General features: G+C 39.4%; 1 protein-coding gene across 1 annotated transcript in view; it reads left to right on the top strand.

Annotated features, from left to right (window-relative positions):
• The window catches only part of FTSJ3 (FtsJ RNA 2'-O-methyltransferase 3), a 31,549-nt gene that overhangs the window by 2,833 nt on the left and 11,600 nt on the right, over positions 1–17,116 (top strand). The window contains exons 3-13 of the mRNA XM_039361235.1: positions 771–817; positions 2,730–2,809; positions 3,249–3,348; positions 10,844–11,038; positions 11,463–11,578; positions 11,739–11,843; positions 12,023–12,123; positions 12,341–12,421; positions 12,811–12,966; positions 15,549–15,684; positions 16,598–16,800. Of these exons, the coding sequence (XP_039217169.1) occupies positions 771–817; positions 2,730–2,809; positions 3,249–3,348; positions 10,844–11,038; positions 11,463–11,578; positions 11,739–11,843; positions 12,023–12,123; positions 12,341–12,421; positions 12,811–12,966; positions 15,549–15,684; positions 16,598–16,800 (1,320 nt within the window). The remainder of the gene's footprint in view (positions 1–770; positions 818–2,729; positions 2,810–3,248; positions 3,349–10,843; positions 11,039–11,462; positions 11,579–11,738; positions 11,844–12,022; positions 12,124–12,340; positions 12,422–12,810; positions 12,967–15,548; positions 15,685–16,597; positions 16,801–17,116) is intronic.

Raw genomic sequence — 17,116 nt, 5'->3', positions numbered from 1 at the left:
CGTTTTCTGTACATCCTGCTGCCATTGGCATTCAGGGACTTAGTGCCTCTGATTCTGGAGGCAACGTATAGTCTTTAATAGCTTTGTGCTCATCCATGGATTTTTTAATGCCCTTTTCAAACTTTTTTGAATTGTTGCTGATTATTTGTCTTTTGTGGTCTTTTGATATTTAACTAAGTGCTATAGAAAAAAAGCATTTATTTTTGTTAGCTGATCCTTAATGCTCCTAATATAAGAGAGGAAGAAAAAAAAATCTTCCTTTGCATTTTATCCATACCATAATACGTCCTACAAAAACTATTTATTTTCTTTATAAAAGAAATCTAATTTGGCATGTAACCTCCATTGTGGTCTAAATATATTCAGCTTTAGTGGTTCATTGGGTAAGACTCTATGCTTTATTGAAAAGAAAAGTTCAGATTTTTCTGATTCTACCCTTTTAATATCAAACTAATTTGCTTGTGGCGTCTGGCTTGTAAAAATTTTAAAAATATTTTAAAATACTGTAAAATAGGCCAGAATTCACAGTTCTGTATTTTAGATGTGGATATGGAACAGTATGGAGTAATTTGTTTGATAACACTTCAACTAAGATTTGGACTATGAATTGTATAGACCACAGCTCATTCACTTCAAACGGTAGTTGCATGTTCTTCTGTTGACATTTAAAAAAATCTGTTCTTAACTTAAAACATATGATAAATTCATTCATTCATTCATTATTGACTGATAGATGCTCAGAGTTATATCTGATTCTGTTTTATCTACAGGCTGCAGGTGGCCTCAAAATTTATGCCAGTTTCCAGTCTTATTATTGGTGAGTAACCTGGATGGAGAAATGATCCGGGACAAAAAATAAAATAATTTTATGTATTTTCTGCCATGACCCACCAGATGTCTCCACTAGAATAAAGACGTGAGCTCTCTCTCAGTGCCAATACTGATTTCTACCAGCATGCTATCTAACACAAGTGCAACAAAAGCAAGGGGAAGGATATTGTGATTATAGGATAGTGACGTAGTATTTTAGAATAGTCAAAACATTATGGGTAGGCAAAGCAGTAGTTGAAGGACCTATACTTAAAACAATTTGATTGCTGAGGCCATAGGGAGCCTAGTGCAATGGAGTGACATCTCCAGAGAAGTGAGACTGAAAAGTTCTATCCTTTTTTATAGGAGGAGTTAGAATAGGAGGGTTATTTAAGGTCAAGTTAAAATTAATGGACTAAACCTAGCAGTAATTTAATGGACTTGTGTTAAGTCAATTTATATGTGTGTGTGCAATTACTGCCAATTTTTAGCCAAGTTGCCTTGAAGTAATCCAGAAAGTGGAGATTGCATGGCATTTATGGGCACAGGTTTTTGTCACTGATGTCCAGTATTACTTGCATATATCATATAGACCAGCTGTTCCCAACCTTTCTTGCTTTGCGGCTTGGTGGCATTGACAGAGGCGCGAGGGAGAGGGGACAGTTCTGCGTGAGTAGCAGGCACAAGTGCTTGCATGTGCAGGTCCATTTGTGCAAGTGGTGAGCATGTGCATCCACTGCAGCACAAATGGAGCTTCACATGCAAGTACGCTCACTCACCACTTGCATCACCCAGTTTTGAATGAGTTTTGGCCCAGTACAGGGCAGTGGCCTCGGGTTGGAGACCCTGATACAGACTCTTAATGTAATAATATGTGCAGATCTAAGCAGTATGGTCCTATTATTCAGATTTGTAAGATAAGAGCCAATTTGGTCTACTGGTTAGGGCACCAAGCTAGAAACCAGAAAACTCTTTTGAGTTCTAGTACTGAAGCCAGCTGGGTGAGTTTAGTACTGAAGCCAGCTGGGTGAGTTTGGGCCAGTTACTCTCCCTTAGTCCATGATATCAGGCTTGGGTGACAAGTCAGTAGATCAATTTCTTTAGCAGCAGTGGCTCAACATTTTGTGTGAATAAAGCAGACCTTGCACTTGTAAGAAAAATGCTAGAAAGAAACCAAAAATAAATTTACAGGTAGTCCTAGATTTAAAATTTTTAGTTCAGCAACTGTTCAAAGTTACAACACCAAAAAGAAAGCCTTATGACCAGGCTTCACATAGTTCTCATAGCATCCCCATGGTCATGTGATCATATTTCAGCATTTGGCAATCTGCATGTATTTATTATGGTTACAGCATCCGAGGTTCATGGGACTGTCCTTTGCAACCTTCCCAGTCTGCTTCTAGTAAGTCAGAGGTAGGAAACCTTGGCTCTTTTATGACTCGTGGACTTCAACTCCCAGAATTCCTGAGCCAGCATGGCTGACTCAGGAATTCTGGGAGTTGAAGTTCACGAGTCATAAAAGAGCTGAGGTTGCCTACCCCTGCATTAAGCATTGGGGGAAGCCAGACTCACTTAGAGACCATGTGATCCAATTAATTGGATTGACTTAACAACTTCAGTGATTTGCTTAACTGGTAAAAGTCATAAAATTGGGTACAATTCAGTTAACAACAGCCTTAGTACTGGAAATTCTGGTCCCAGATGTGGTTGTAAGTTGAGGACCAGCTGGTGTATAGGAACTCCAATTAAAAGAACAAAATTAAACTCAAGGTGCTGTATAACATTTAAAACATCACAGGAACATGTAACAAAATTTTAAAAAATAGGGTGGATTTGAGAAAGACAGGGAAAAAAGCCTGTAATGACAGCTTCGATAGCTATCTTGTTAGCTTTTTTATTCTCCCTTCTTCTATCTTTAGGGGTTGATCTGGTTCCCATCAAGCCCATTCCTAATGTGGTAACACTGCAGGAAGACATCACTACCGAGAAGTGTCGCCAGGTAATTATTTTGTATGATTCCCAGATGCTGTTGCCTTGACAGCAGCTAGTTTTGGCTTCTGCTTCCCCTGCTCTTGCCAGCTTCATTCACAGGTTTTCATCATACAAGGATTGCCATGGACAAAGTCTATCTGAGTGGTCGCTAGGAGTCAAAAAGAACTCAATGCATGTAATCCGTGAAATAAGCAAGTAAACAAATCCTAGTAGACTTTATGTTGTTAAAATATTGGTACTGTAAAAATTGCATAATTAGTCTAAGACCTCAGACAGAAAATAGTATTAATTTTAAAAGCAGGCTAAAATATTGCCTCGTGTCTCCATTGTCGTCACTTGCCACAAGATGGCAGTGATTTACCATTGATAGTATCAAAAGTTTCTTAGCACAGAGCTTCAGCATTTATTTAGCCTTTTGATGTTACTTAGGCTGTCTTTCTCCCCAGACTTTGCGCAAGGAGCTGAAGACGTGGAAAGTGGATGTTGTGTTGAATGATGGGGCTCCCAACGTAGGTGCCAGTTGGGTACATGATGCCTTTGCTCAAGGTATGGAGGCCTCTTCTAGAGGAGGAAGAGAAGAAAACAGGTTTTGGGGCTTTGCAGAATAGACACTGATCAATATAGCCTAAATTTTAAGTTGGGTTTTACAACAAACTATCTTGTACATCTAATTTGATGCAGGAGCAATACTAAATGACATGTAAACATGATATGCCTGATAGCCCAGTACTTATGTTTGTGCCGTGCTACCCACAAGCTATGTTTAGTTCCACTTGTTCAAAAATCACATTGTTGAAATTTGGTATTGTGGTTTCTGTCTGTTTGCTTAGGCACTTAAAATATGGGAATTAATAGGTTGTTTTTCTACACTTAAATCTTTCACCCTTCTAACCCCCCTCTACCTCTACACACATACAGAGCAGAAAGATTGGGGAGGTTGCTGGCAACAGGAAAGTTAAAGCAAAGGAGAGTTTGCCTACAGCAATAGTTTGCTTTTTTTCTCTCCTCCCTTCAGAGTGAAGAGATTGGAGAGAAGGAAAGAAAGTGCTTTCAAGAGACCAAGCTGTTTGCATAGCCTGTGACACAATTTGCTTGTTTTCATTGTGTTCAAGACTAATCAGGCACTTAAATTTTCCAAAGAGTGGGGGAATGGTTAGTGTGTAAACAAAAGCCAAAGATGTGAAATTCACTCTTTTCCACCTGGAAAGCACAGTCATGGCCACATGATTCTCACTTAGTAACTGCTTTGCTTAGTGGTAAGGTTTACAGTCCCCATTGGGTTGTTAAGTGAGGACTACTTGTGTGAAAAAATCACATTTGTTAATATCATTATGGATCTAATATCTTGTTAAGCTCACTGTGATGAATCGATGAACAATTGTAGGAACCAAGTATGTCCACTCTAATGAAGAGAAGGGCTAGAGGTCCTGATATATATATATATGTATGTATGTATGTATATATGTATATACGTATATATGTATATATGTATATATGAAAACACCAGCCTGAAAATGACGAAGGGGACTTCGTCGAAACGTCGCCAAGAAACTTCCAATTTTACGCGGGAGAAAACCGGAATAACCAAAGACCTACACACACACACACACACACACACACACACACACACACACACATATAATATTGCTAATTTCGTTAAAAACACGAATCCTGGGTAGAGTCATACTATAAAAAAACAAATAAACACGGACACCAGGAAAAATTTAAACTAAAAATGTTTAATCTAATGCCAAGCTTTCGTTGGCCAACTGCCGACATCATCAGGGCTTAAAGCCAGTCGATGGGAGTCTCCTTTATAGTGCTAGTCAGTTTTTGCGCCTGGCTCCTAGACCTCGTCACCGGTCCTAATTGGTTGGGCTGCGTATTGGTGGTATTCTTGATGTTGATTGAGGCTACAGTTCCGTTACTTGCTTCCCTTCCTCCACTCTCCTCCTTTTTCCATGTGTTGTTATCTGTCTCCTCACTGCAGGCTCCTAAGTTCAGCGTATTTCTTCCCCCCCTTTTTTGGCCATTCATTTCCTCTGTATTTTCCCAGTTGTTCCTTCTCACTCCTTTGGGGTGTGTTGTTCCCCCTGGGTGTCCTAAGGAATCTGGGGGACCTCCTGCTGTGTTGTATTTTGTTCTCTCGTTTAACAGCTCTCTTGTTCTTTTGGAACGTGCACATACCCCAGGGAAGGGGTTTCTGTTGGTTGTTTATTGGCAACCACTATCTGATTGTCCGTGGGTTGCAATGACACTTTCACTTCCTCTGTTGTCCTGTCTCCTTGATCTTGTGGCACATAGCTGGATTGTTTTTGTTGGGATGTATGATTTTGTTTATCCCACACTCTCAATGCCTGGTGTGCCGGGCAGAGTTCTGTATGCTGATTTATTGAATTTTTATTGGAGAGCCAAGCCTCTTTAAGTAGGAGGCCTCCTTTGGTGGTGTCACTGGATAGGGTATGCACATCGTTAAAGTTGAACGATGTGCATAAAGTCATGGCCAAGACTCGCAGGAGTCTTCTCCAGCACCATAGTTCAAAGGCCTCAATTCTTTGGCGCTCAGCCTTTCTTATGGTCCAACTTTCACATCCATACATTGCAACTGGGAAAACCATGGCCTTGACTATACACACTTTTGTTGGCAGGATGATGTCTCTGCTTTTTAGTATGCTGTCTAGATTTGCCATAGCTTTCCTCCCCACGAGCAAGCGTCTTTTAATTTCTTGGCTGCAGTCCCCATCTGAGGTGATCTTGGAGCCCAGGAAAATAAAATCTGTCACTACCTCCATTTCTTCCCCATCTATTTGCCAGGAATTGAGAGGGCTGGATGCCATGATTTTGATTTTCTTAATGTTTCAAGTCAACTTTTGCACTCTCCTTCTTCACCCGCATCAAGAGGCTCTTTAGTTCCTCTTTACTTTCTGCCATTAGAGTGGTATCATCTGCATATCTTAGGTTGTTGATATTTCTCCTGGCAACATGTCCCAAATCTATTGTCCAGGTAACCATCGTTTCTTTCCTCATATAATTTATATTCTAACATGTATTTATATATATTTTTAATTTGTTTTCTCTCCAAGCCTAGTAGTATTTTGTCAAGCCTTGTATCTTGTCTATTAATTCCCCACTCTTTCTTATCTTTCACATATCTTGCTTGCATCTGAAGGTAGAACCACCATTCCAAAACTATTTCCTGTTGTCTCAACTCTTGTCTTTGCTTTAGATGGCCTTCCTCTGACAGAATATCTTTATATGTAATGACCTTATCTTGCCTGTATAAATTGAGGTATGTAACTACTTCTAATGGTGAGAGCCAACCTGGAACTCCTATGTAATGTTGGCTTTTAACTATGTTCCAACTTTTTATGAGTTCTTGCCGAACTTTGTGCCTCAAGAAATATTGATGGTTCCTACTTTTCCCTGTCCATAAGTGAGCATTCCAGCCCTTGGAGGTCATGCCCCTCTAGATATAGACATCTTTTGTTTTCCAGAGTAATCCAATCCCTAATCCACGTCAGGGCCACTGCTCGATAGTACAGCTCCCAACCCGGAAAGCCTAATCCCCCTCTCTCTTTAGCATCCTGTAAAGACTTTTGTTTTATTCTCGCCTTCTTTCCTTGCCACACGAAATCTAAAATTAATTTATTCAACTCTTTAAAAAAAATTATGGAAAGTTAGTAAAGCACATAAAAGTTGACTTAGATCGCTAGAGAAAACTACACCTCTCGTTTCTTGGGAGAATCTCAGCAGTGAAAATGAATATTTTACCCAAAATGATATTCTTGTTTCAAAATATTCCAATCCAACTAGATCAGTTTTCTATATTTGAGGGGCTCCACAGAGAGGAAAGGACTGACCTATTCTCCAAAGCATCTGAAGGCAAGACAGAAAGTAATGGGTGGAAATTTATTAAACAGAGATCCAACCTAGAATTAAGGATAAATTTCCTAACAATGAAAACAATCAGTCAAATGGTTGTCCTCTAGAACAGAGGCCCCCAATCTTTTGAGCACCAGGGACTGGTTCCGTGGAGAGAGGTTTTTCTACAGACTGGAGGAAGCGTGGTTTCATGTACTGCCTGCATCTCGTGGATAGAGCTTTGCTTGTTTGCGCAACCAGTTTCTGGCATGCCGCGGCCCGGTGCCAGTCCTTAGACCCAGGGTTGGGGATCCCTGCTCTAGAAGTTGTGAGTGCTCCATCACTGAAGTTTTTATAAAACAATTGGATAGCCATTTATACAGAATGGTATAGAGCAGGGGTCCCCTGTTGGCCACTGGGCCCTGGGAATAACTGATGAGCCCCCCACATGGATGCTAGCAACCATATCTGCGCATGTGTGTGGATGCTAGCACTGCTGCCAGCATCACATGGGCTTCAGCGGCCCATTTGCACATGTGCATGGGCACCAATAGCTCATTTGTGCATGTGTGTGGGTGCTAGCGCCGCTGTTGTGCACACGCCTGTTTGTGCATGCGCATGCAGGTTGCACACATGCACATTTCTCTGCTGCTCCATTTTCTTCCAGGCCGCCAAGCTGGAAAGATTGGGGAGCTCAGGTACAGAGCAAGGAATTGGACTAGAAGACCTCCCTTCCAACTCTGTTAAATTGTTATTGTTACAAGTTTTCCCAAAAACTTGATTTTTGGAATCAAAAATTTTTGGAATTCAAAAAGCTTGAATTTTATTATTGGCAAGACATACTGTCAGTTGTTTTCCTTGAAGTGATAGGCCTACTTGATTCATTTTCAAGAAAATGTCTGGATCCCTTTGTCTGAATATCCATAATTTATTGTCAGTTTTTCTTTCATGTAAAAACAGTGTTCTATGAGTTTAGCTTGCAATTCAATGAAACAAGTTATTTTCCATCAGTTGTATTTAAATATGCTGAAGGAATGTTTTTTGCATACTTTTCATTTCATTACATAGAATATTAGAAGATACACTCAACATTTAATAAAATAATTTTACTGCTTCATCAAGAATATTCTTAAGTGAAATTACCCCTTTTTTAAAACTGAAAGTGCTTGATGGTGACAGATATAGTCATTGCCTTGATTTGTGCTAAGGCCTCAGCAGTTTTATTCACTGAGAGTAAAAAAGCAAACACATCTTAATATTATTATGAAAATTGTTTGATCTCATGGACTCCCTAATGTTTCCTAAAGTATTCTATAGAACTCCCATTTACATAAAGAGAGCTAATGAGGGTGCAATGGCTTAGTAGTTAAAAATGATGAGCAGATTGTCAGCTGGAAAGCTGATAGCCTGGGTTTGAGACCTAAATGCTCTACAATGGGATAAGCTCCCATTACTTGCCCCAGCTCCTGTTAACTTAGCAGTTTGAAAGCATGCAAATGCAAGTAGATAAATAGGTACCATTTCAGTGAGAAGGTAATAGTGTTCTGGGTGCCTCAGTGTATAGTTATGCTGACTGTATGACCACAGAAGTATCTTTGGACCTGTCTCTCTTGGCTAAGAAACAGAGATGAGCACTGCCCCCTAGAGTTGGACAAGACTAGACAAGAGAAATCCTTACCTTTACCTAAACAAAGCTAATATGCATATGAAAAGACAATACTACATAAGCAAATATGCTAATAAAGCCAACTAAGCTGGGCTAAATTAGACATGCAACATACAGCATAGGCAGTCCTTGACTTATAATTGCAATTGAACCTGGAATTATGGTTCAAAGCCATGCCAGTTGCTAAGCTGGTCATCATGTGACATTACCTAATTTTAGGACCTTTTTTGTGGTGATTGTTAAACAAACTCTTTGAATCAATTTTTTGCCAGAAATGAGAAGTAAACAATCATAAATCACAGTCATATAACCACAGGACACTGCAAATGGCCATAAATGTGGGCTGGTTGCCAAGCACATTTAATCACATGACCATAGGGGAGGAGGCAGCTGTCAAAACTTTGAAGCTAAGTCATAAGTAGCTATTGGGTGGTTCATTGTAACTTTGAAAAGTCGTTAAGCTACTGATTGTAAGTCAAGAACTACCATAGTATAAAATAAATGATTTCAGCCTGATTTGATCATTATAGCCCAGCTAGGTTGCAGCACCCATATGTCCTTATTTCAAAAAGCTAAGTAGAATGTCATTTGGTTTGTGTTTGGATGGGAGACCTTCAGGAAAATACACAGCCTGTGAACTAGACTAGGAAGTTGAAAAAAATGCCCTGGAAGAAGGTAGTAGCTAATCAATTCCAGATACTTTAAAACTTACCAAGTGTTAAACCTAAATCATGGGAGATTTTTCTTTTTGGCACACCATATGGGCCAAGATTGAATCTTGCAAAATAATGATCAAAAGGTTTTGGGTTCTTCTTTAAATACAAATTGTTAGCTGAGCAACATCATTTACAGCCTTCATTTAATGGAATTTGCCTGAACTTATAGGGCTATACCTGTTCCAAAAGGCCAGACAGCACCCTGTAAGGAGTGCTCTGTCTTCCTATTGTGGTCAGATGCCAGTCAACAATGTGGTCTTCATTTTTTTATTTAATAATATTTTATTAGTTTTCTAATTTTACATTTAAGTATTTAGAAAGCAACGTGATGGCTGGATTAAACAATAGTTCAATAACAATTATTTCTCATATAAAGAAATAGGAAAGCAATTACCTACATATAGCTCTGAAAGTCAGTGAAGTTTTACATTCATAGTTCAAGCAGGCCAATTATGCTGCACAAAAATTCTCTTTACAGCTGAGTTTCTCACAGGTGGTATTTATCTAGGTCAAAAGAGTTTTATCTGAAGTCTGGGCTTCAAGCCAAGTCTCTTTTAGGCAATAACAAGTTGTAATACCATACTTCGTCACAAGATGTCACTGATACCATTTAAAATTTTTAAGTCCAAAATTTTTATAATTCTTTTTCTAGTTTAATTTTTTTTTTTTTTAGATAAAAACAAAAGTCTCCAGTAAGAATAAGAACACTTTTGGTCCCCAAATTTCAGAAACATATCGATCCAATTAGATTAAAATTGTTCTTATAGTGCTTTAATTCCCCTGGGTAGTCAGTCGCCGCTGTTCTTAGAGGGTCGGGTAGAAATTCCCTTCCCTCTCTCCTCACAGGGGGAAAAAATATTTTGGGCAGTTTTTGCAGGAAGAAAAAAATACTTAAGCTCTTAAAGAGAAGATCAGATCTCACCCAGTTTCATCCGTGTTGCTTTAAAGGTGCTTGATGGTAAGTTTGACTTCGGCTGTCAACAGCTTAGTGACGAGCCATATTGCTATGGCTGATCTTTCCTCCGCCAGTTTGGAGGGCTGCCACGGATCAAGCAGAAGGGCGGCCGCCCTCCCGCGATCAGGGGGCGTCCCCTCCTTGCTCGTTGCCCCTACAGGGCAACTTTCAGCCCTTTCCAGGGTCCTCCAACGTAGCAAAATCGAATGTGGAAGACGGAGCTTGCCTTCCAGTGTCCGCAGAAGCCGCGATGGCAAACCAGAAGTTGTGGTCTGCATGTTTAACAGCTTCAGCAGTGATGCTACTCACTTTCTCCCTCTAGCTCCCTTCTTGATTGCCCCAGTAGAAGCAAATAGCTACTTGGCTACTTGGAGGCTTGAAATAACTCCTTGTCATTTAACTGAATTTTGTGTTAATATGCAAATAACACATTAAATTAATTTTGTTTCCCATTTTTAGTACAATAATTGAACCTAAACTTTTAGCTATCTCCGTGATTCTAATTCTGAAGAACAAAGATTGTTTTGTTGATCATCAGGGTTATTCTCTGGGTTTAAATCATTTTTCTTCTCTTGCCTCTAATCACAAAGAATGGGTTTTGTCTTCTGTTGAAATTTTATCAGAAAAATGGGCTATAAATGGCATTAAATAAGCATCTTGCCATCCTTATAACCCTTCTGTGTAATGGATGGTGAGTTTTATTATCTTTATCTTGTGATGATGCAGTTGGAATGAATGTACAACTGATGGCAGTTTAGAGTTAATTTGCAAGCTCAGAGGCTAATCTAACTTTTCCTTAGCTTTGTTCCTTTTCTCTCCTCTCTGTTCCACCTCTCCTGACAGCAAGCCTTACACTATCAGCCCTGAAACTGGCCTGTGACTTCTTGTCAAAGGGTGGCTGGTTCATCACCAAGGTCTTCCGTTCCCGGGATTACCAGCCCCTTCTGTGGATCTTTCAGCAGCTGTTTCATAAAGTGCAAGCCACTAAGCCACAAGCCTCACGTAACGAATCAGCTGAGATCTTTGTGATTTGTCAGGGTGAGTGGATTGCCAGCTGGGTGGCAAATGAATCTGGTTGATTTGGCAAATCCAGCATAATACAGATAACATTTGCTTTGTTATCTGCAAGTGGGGTTGCAGGATATATTTCTATTTATTTATTAAATGTATATGCCAACCAGTCTACAATGCAGAGCAACTCTGGGCTGGATATACAAAAGTTGTTGATGGATAGAGGATTCTCTGCTGCCATTGTGGCCAAAATAATCTGCAGTCTGAAAAAGGATGTGACAAATCACCATTTCTAATTATTCTAGTATGATAGAACTATCTTGTAAATAGTTCTGTTAATTTGTTTCCCAAATTCTCCAAAGCATGGCTTGAAAGCATGTGATGAGAAAAAAGTGATCATTTTAATGGATAGTGAGTTGCTTGGTTACGAATACCTCTTGTCTCTTTTTAGGTTACTTGGCTCCAGATAAAATTGACAATAAATTTTTTGACCCCAAGTTTGCTTTCAAAGAAGTGGAGGTGCAGGCCAAGTCTGTGACTGAACTGGTGTCCAAAAGGAAGCCAAAGGTCAGTATGGGGGACATTGCTGTTTCTCCAACAATAGCTATTGAGAGAGCTTCTGTTGATAGTTTGAGAAGAGTATTCATTATGAGTGGAAATAATGATTGAAAGGTGGAAAGGTTTGGTGTTTAGACTACCCATTTTGCTCTGTTTTACTTGTGATTAGGCTGAAGGATATGAAGATGGAGCCACAGTTCTTTATAACCGCTGCAGTCTGACAGATTTTCTAAAAGCTTCCAATCCAGTGGACTTCTTGGCCAAGGCCAGTGAGGTAAGGATTTGTGCAGCAGAGGTGGAAACTTTTAAGAGTGTGGATGGGAACGCTGGATTTTGAAAGTTGTTAGGTTATCAAGATGTCACTATATTAGAAAGCAGAGAATTCTGGTTAGGACAAAGTACCAGTGAGGGAAACCTTTCCAATATTTTTCTCCTCTCTGCCTTATCTCCTAGATTGTCTTTGACAATGAAGACTTGAAACATCACAGTGCAACCAGTGAGGAAGTGCGTCATTGTTGTCAAGACATCCGTGTTCTTGGACGTAAGGAGCTCCGGTATGGGAGTTGACTTATATTATAAGAATAGGATGTAAGAAGCTAAGGAGGAATAAGGTCCATCCTAGTCTCCTAATTATAATCACCTGAGTATCCCAATAATTTCATTTCAGTCATCCCCAGCCTATAAGCAACCAATTAAGTTTCCTGCTTGTGAGGTTTCTGAGACCCAAGAATGATATGTGTAGACTCTCACTGTCTTCTGCTCCTTGCTTAGGGCCCTGCTGAATTGGAGAACAAAATTGAGGCGGTTTCTGGTAAAGAAGTTGAAAGAACAAGCTAAGGAAATAGATATCAAGTAAGTGAATTCGACCCAACTCTGGAAGTTTAGCTTGCAGTTTACTGGCTACAAAACAGGGGACTCATCTTGGTTTGATGGGCCTTCTTGCCTGACCATAGCTTGGTACAAGCTTATGGCCAAGGGAGAGATGGAGGGCAGAACTATTTTGTTCAATTTGCTAAGACACAGTTCTGTTGGATTTTTTCCCTTCCTCAACTAATTTTCTGCTTGCTTATTGTCTAGTTTTGACTGTAAATTTCAGTAAATCTCAATAAAGTATTTTCAGCTTTTTTTTAATTAAGAAAAGATTTTTATTTATGTAATTCAATTTCTGTAGCTCCCCACCTCAATCAAGTGATTCTGGGTGGCTTACAGTTCAAAAGATGTCTCTTTTTTGCCATTTCTAGTTTAAGTTCTGATGAGGCGGAAGAAGGAGAGGAAGAAGTGCAATCCAAGCAGACAGCTCCAGAAATTCAAGAGAGAGGAGAAGAAGAAAAAGAAGCTGAAGAATTAGAATTACAACTTGCTCAGCTCAAAGCTGAGGAGATAGCTGAACTAAAGAGGTGAGTTTGGAGAAAGCAACAAGTCCATTTTGGAATTATCCTTTGCCTATCTATTAATAAATGACTACAATAAGAAATCAAGCTTCGTATAAAGACAAATACGGGAAATATGTTAACTGCATATTTAAATTTGTTTAGGTACTATAGTTTGACTCAGAATTCAGATCAGTTTTCTCAACTTAGAGTCTGTCATATGTTGGACTAGAAATTTAGTCCAGTTGGAGAAGTGTTTGGGATTTGTGAGGTATTAAGGATACTTGCTTCTTATAACCCCATATTGAAGATCTGAGTCAGAATCAATATGTTTGTAAAGCTATCTCAAGCAAGAGTTATGAAGTGGAAATTGTGGACATCATCATAGTAGTCTGAGAACTAGAATCTTGAAAAGTCCTTTTTTTTGTCCTCTAATCCTTACCTTTAATATGGATTTGTGAAAACGCTCAAAATTCTAGGGAAAATTTGTGTTTTGAAGCATTTCCCTTCTTCAACCTAATTTTTTTCAAGAGTTGACATTTTAGAGAAAAGTAGAAATTCTGTAAAATAGGTTCTGGTTTAGAATGTGTGAAAAACTTAGAGTAGGATTTCCCTAATTCAAAATGTATAGCATGCTGATTCACACTGCTCAAGATGAATCATATTTGAAAAAGTTGGGATAAAATCTATCATCATCTAGAACAGAGGTCCCCAACCTTTTGGGCACTAGGGATCGGTTCCATGGAGAGAGTTTTTTCTGCAGACCGGAGAGTGCGTGGTTTTGTGTGCTGCCTGCATCCCGTGGATGGGGCTTTGTTTGTGCGGACTAGTTGCTGGCATTCCACGGCTCAGTACTGGTCCACAGACCAGGGGTTGGGGACCTGTAATCTAGAGCAATGGTGGTAGAACTCAAGATGAGGTTGATAGGATTTGTGGTAGGTTTACAATCTCCTTTTCTCACATTATAAAAGTTACTCTGTTTTCATATTTTAATCACCTTTTTTCTTTAAGGTTTAAGGAACTGGGAAGATGAAAAAAAGTGGGATGAGTGAATTGGGAAGTCAGTCCCTCTCCCCCCTCCTTTACATGAGCATGCATATATATATATATATATATATATATATATATATATATATATATATATATATATATATAATATATACATACATACATACATACATACATACATACATACATATACATACACATATATATATATATATATATATATATATATATATATATATATATATATATATATGGTGAGAGTAAAATATGATCACCAGGAAAAGTTAAAACATTAAAAGTTTTAATATAAAACAGAAGTTTTACATAAAAACATTAAAAGTTTTAAAAATTAGCAACCTAGCTTTCGTTGGTTCCTGCCAACTTCATCAGGGCGTATACAAATCAATGGGAGTAAACATTTATATGTAAGTTAATGCCTGCGCTCAACTCCTGGATCGTGTAATAGGTCCAGGTCGGCCAATCATAGCATTCACTGCAATTGCTGCATGATTGAGTGACTCATCTACTTGTATCACGCGTCCCTCATCAGAGTTTAAACAAGCCTCCGACTCTCTACTCATCCGTATCCGTGGTCTAGGAGGATCCTCAATCTTATTCCAACTCGAGGTGTCATCCCCACCACCAAGTCGTCTCCCCCATCTCTCTTCCTTTGAACTCTCAGTGAGTTTAGGGCCAACATGATTTATAGTCCAACTCCCACAATGGGTTGGCAGTTGCTCAAAAAAAGGGGAGAGCAACTGTTACGGAACTTAGCGAGGCTGGGAAAGCTGGGAAAATAGTGTGTGGGGGAGAACCATGCAGCGAGAGCACAAGTACATTACCCAGATTAAGGCTTCGTTGTAAAAAACATCATGATGTTAAGGGTAGATGTCAGAATGGTGGAGAAGGGGAGGGCCCTAAACTCACGGAGAGTTCAAAGGAAGAGAGAAGGGGGAGACGACTTGGTGGTGGGGATGACACCTCGAGTTGGAATAAGATCGTGTATCCTCCTAGACCACAGATACGGATGAGTAGAGAGTCGGAGGCTTGTTTAAACTCTGATGAGGGACGCGTGATACAAGTAGATGAGTCACTCAATCATGCAACAATTGCAGTGAATGCTATGATTGGCTGACCTGGACCTATTACACGATCTAGGAGTTGAGCGCAGTCGTTAACTTACATATAAATGGAATCATGCTTCTATTTTTAATATTATATATATATATATATATATATATATATATATATATATATATATATATATATACACATACATACATACATACACATACACACATACATACACACACACACACATATACATGCATCCCATATATTTTTCTACTTTCTTGCATTCTGTGACCACTGAGAATTCTGCATAGATTTAGTGTGGAACGGAGATCCATCTTTGATCCGTTTTTCTCCAGCACCCTGCTGATTTGCCCTGATCACCAATTTCCAAGCCTTGGGGTTCTTGCAATATTAGTTTCCCCCACTTTTTGTTTTGGGCCATACTTCATCCTCAGACCAAGTCATAATGCAGAATGGACTCATGTGAAGTACTTCAAGTTATTAACCTTTCTCTTCATCATTACCAGGAAAAAACGTAAAATTTTGCGTGAGCGCAGGCGCCAACGAGAACGTGTTGAACTGAAGATGGATCTTCCTGGAGTTTCTGTTGCAGATGATGGGGACACTGGGATGTTCTCTCTCAGGGCAGTTGGCAAAAACCAGGTAATAGAGAAGATCTGAGAACATGCCAGTTGGTTAGGAGGTGACACTGAATCCGGGTGAATAACCTGAAATTGTGTCTCACTCAAAGAACAGGCATCTTGAGATTGCTGGAAATTGAAGCTTGATCAGTGTTTGGAGGTTTATATATCAAACACACATATGCAGCATTCAGTGAAAAAATAATCACCAAGGAATTGGGAATGATTGTATAATCTACATTAAATGACAAGATAGCACACAAAGAATATATTATTAATGCTCTAGGATTTTGAACACAATATAGCCAACTTTTGTTTGAATACTTTCTCTCTCTCTCTCTCTCTCTCTCTCTCTCTCTCTCTCACACACACACACACACACACACACACACACACACACACACATCTTTTCTGCCTCATTAGCAGACTGAACCAGCCATGAAGGAAGAATGAAAGCAGTGTAAACAGTGCCCCCAATTCCCAGACTCCACAAGTGAGCCAGAAAGATACCCAAGTCTTAATACGTTTCTGCCCTTTTCTTTATTTTTATTTACGGGCAACATGCCCACATTCAAATATTTTAATTAGTCATAAAGCTTTTCAGTGTCTATGATACTGAGCCTGGTTTTGGCAAAAAGGAAAAAAAAATCTTTAAGAGCATCACATCATCCCATTCCATCATGGAAGCTCACCTTACTATACAAACACAAGTATGCACTCTAGCAGATTTTAGAAGAATTAATCACAAATGCTTACCATACCATCCCCCCAAAAGTCCTTGCCCACATGCTCAAATTAGCCTCACCTATCTTGCACCTACTATGGCTCTGGATGTTCAAAAAGTATTTCATTTGTTTATGCCGACTCTTGACAGAAAATATCATCTAAAAGGATTAGACTATGTGATCATCACCACCCCTCTTGTTTGCTTCCAGCTACTGCATGAATTGGTCCAGGGTGACATGGCAGCTGCAGATGCTTTTGTGGCATCATCCGCAAATGCTGACGATGACCTCTCTCTCTCTGAAGAAGGAGGCTCTGATAATGACGTCTCCTTGGCCAGTGACTTGGATGATGAGGAGATGGCAGAGGTTGAGGAACGGGCCAAGCAATTGAAGCAGGCCTGTGTCTCAGAAAGGTAACTGAAGGTGCCAGAGAATTGATTCCAGTGTGGTGGTTGCTCTTTGATGAAATTGGCTTTATTTAAGTGGTCTTTCTGTGGAAACGATGTTAATACTTTTTCAACATGGAAGAATTGGAAGTCAGGGAGGGAAAGAAAGCTACATCTGGGAAAACAATTGTGGATTCTCTGAGTGCTTACACACATGCTGAGCCACAAGAATACACCCAACCCAGTTCCTCAAATTTGCTGGAAAGGTCCATTTGACTTAACTAGGCTGCTATTTCATGGGACTTTGAGAGTTAATTATATTTGTTGCTTTTGCATACCATTC

This window comes from Crotalus tigris, unplaced genomic scaffold (genome assembly GCF_016545835.1).
Source record: "Crotalus tigris isolate CLP2741 ecotype Arizona unplaced genomic scaffold, ASM1654583v1 scf7180000019221.656610, whole genome shotgun sequence".
NCBI classification, from domain to species: Eukaryota; Metazoa; Chordata; class Lepidosauria; order Squamata; family Viperidae; genus Crotalus; species Crotalus tigris.
This window is presented reverse-complemented; position numbering and strand designations above follow the sequence as displayed.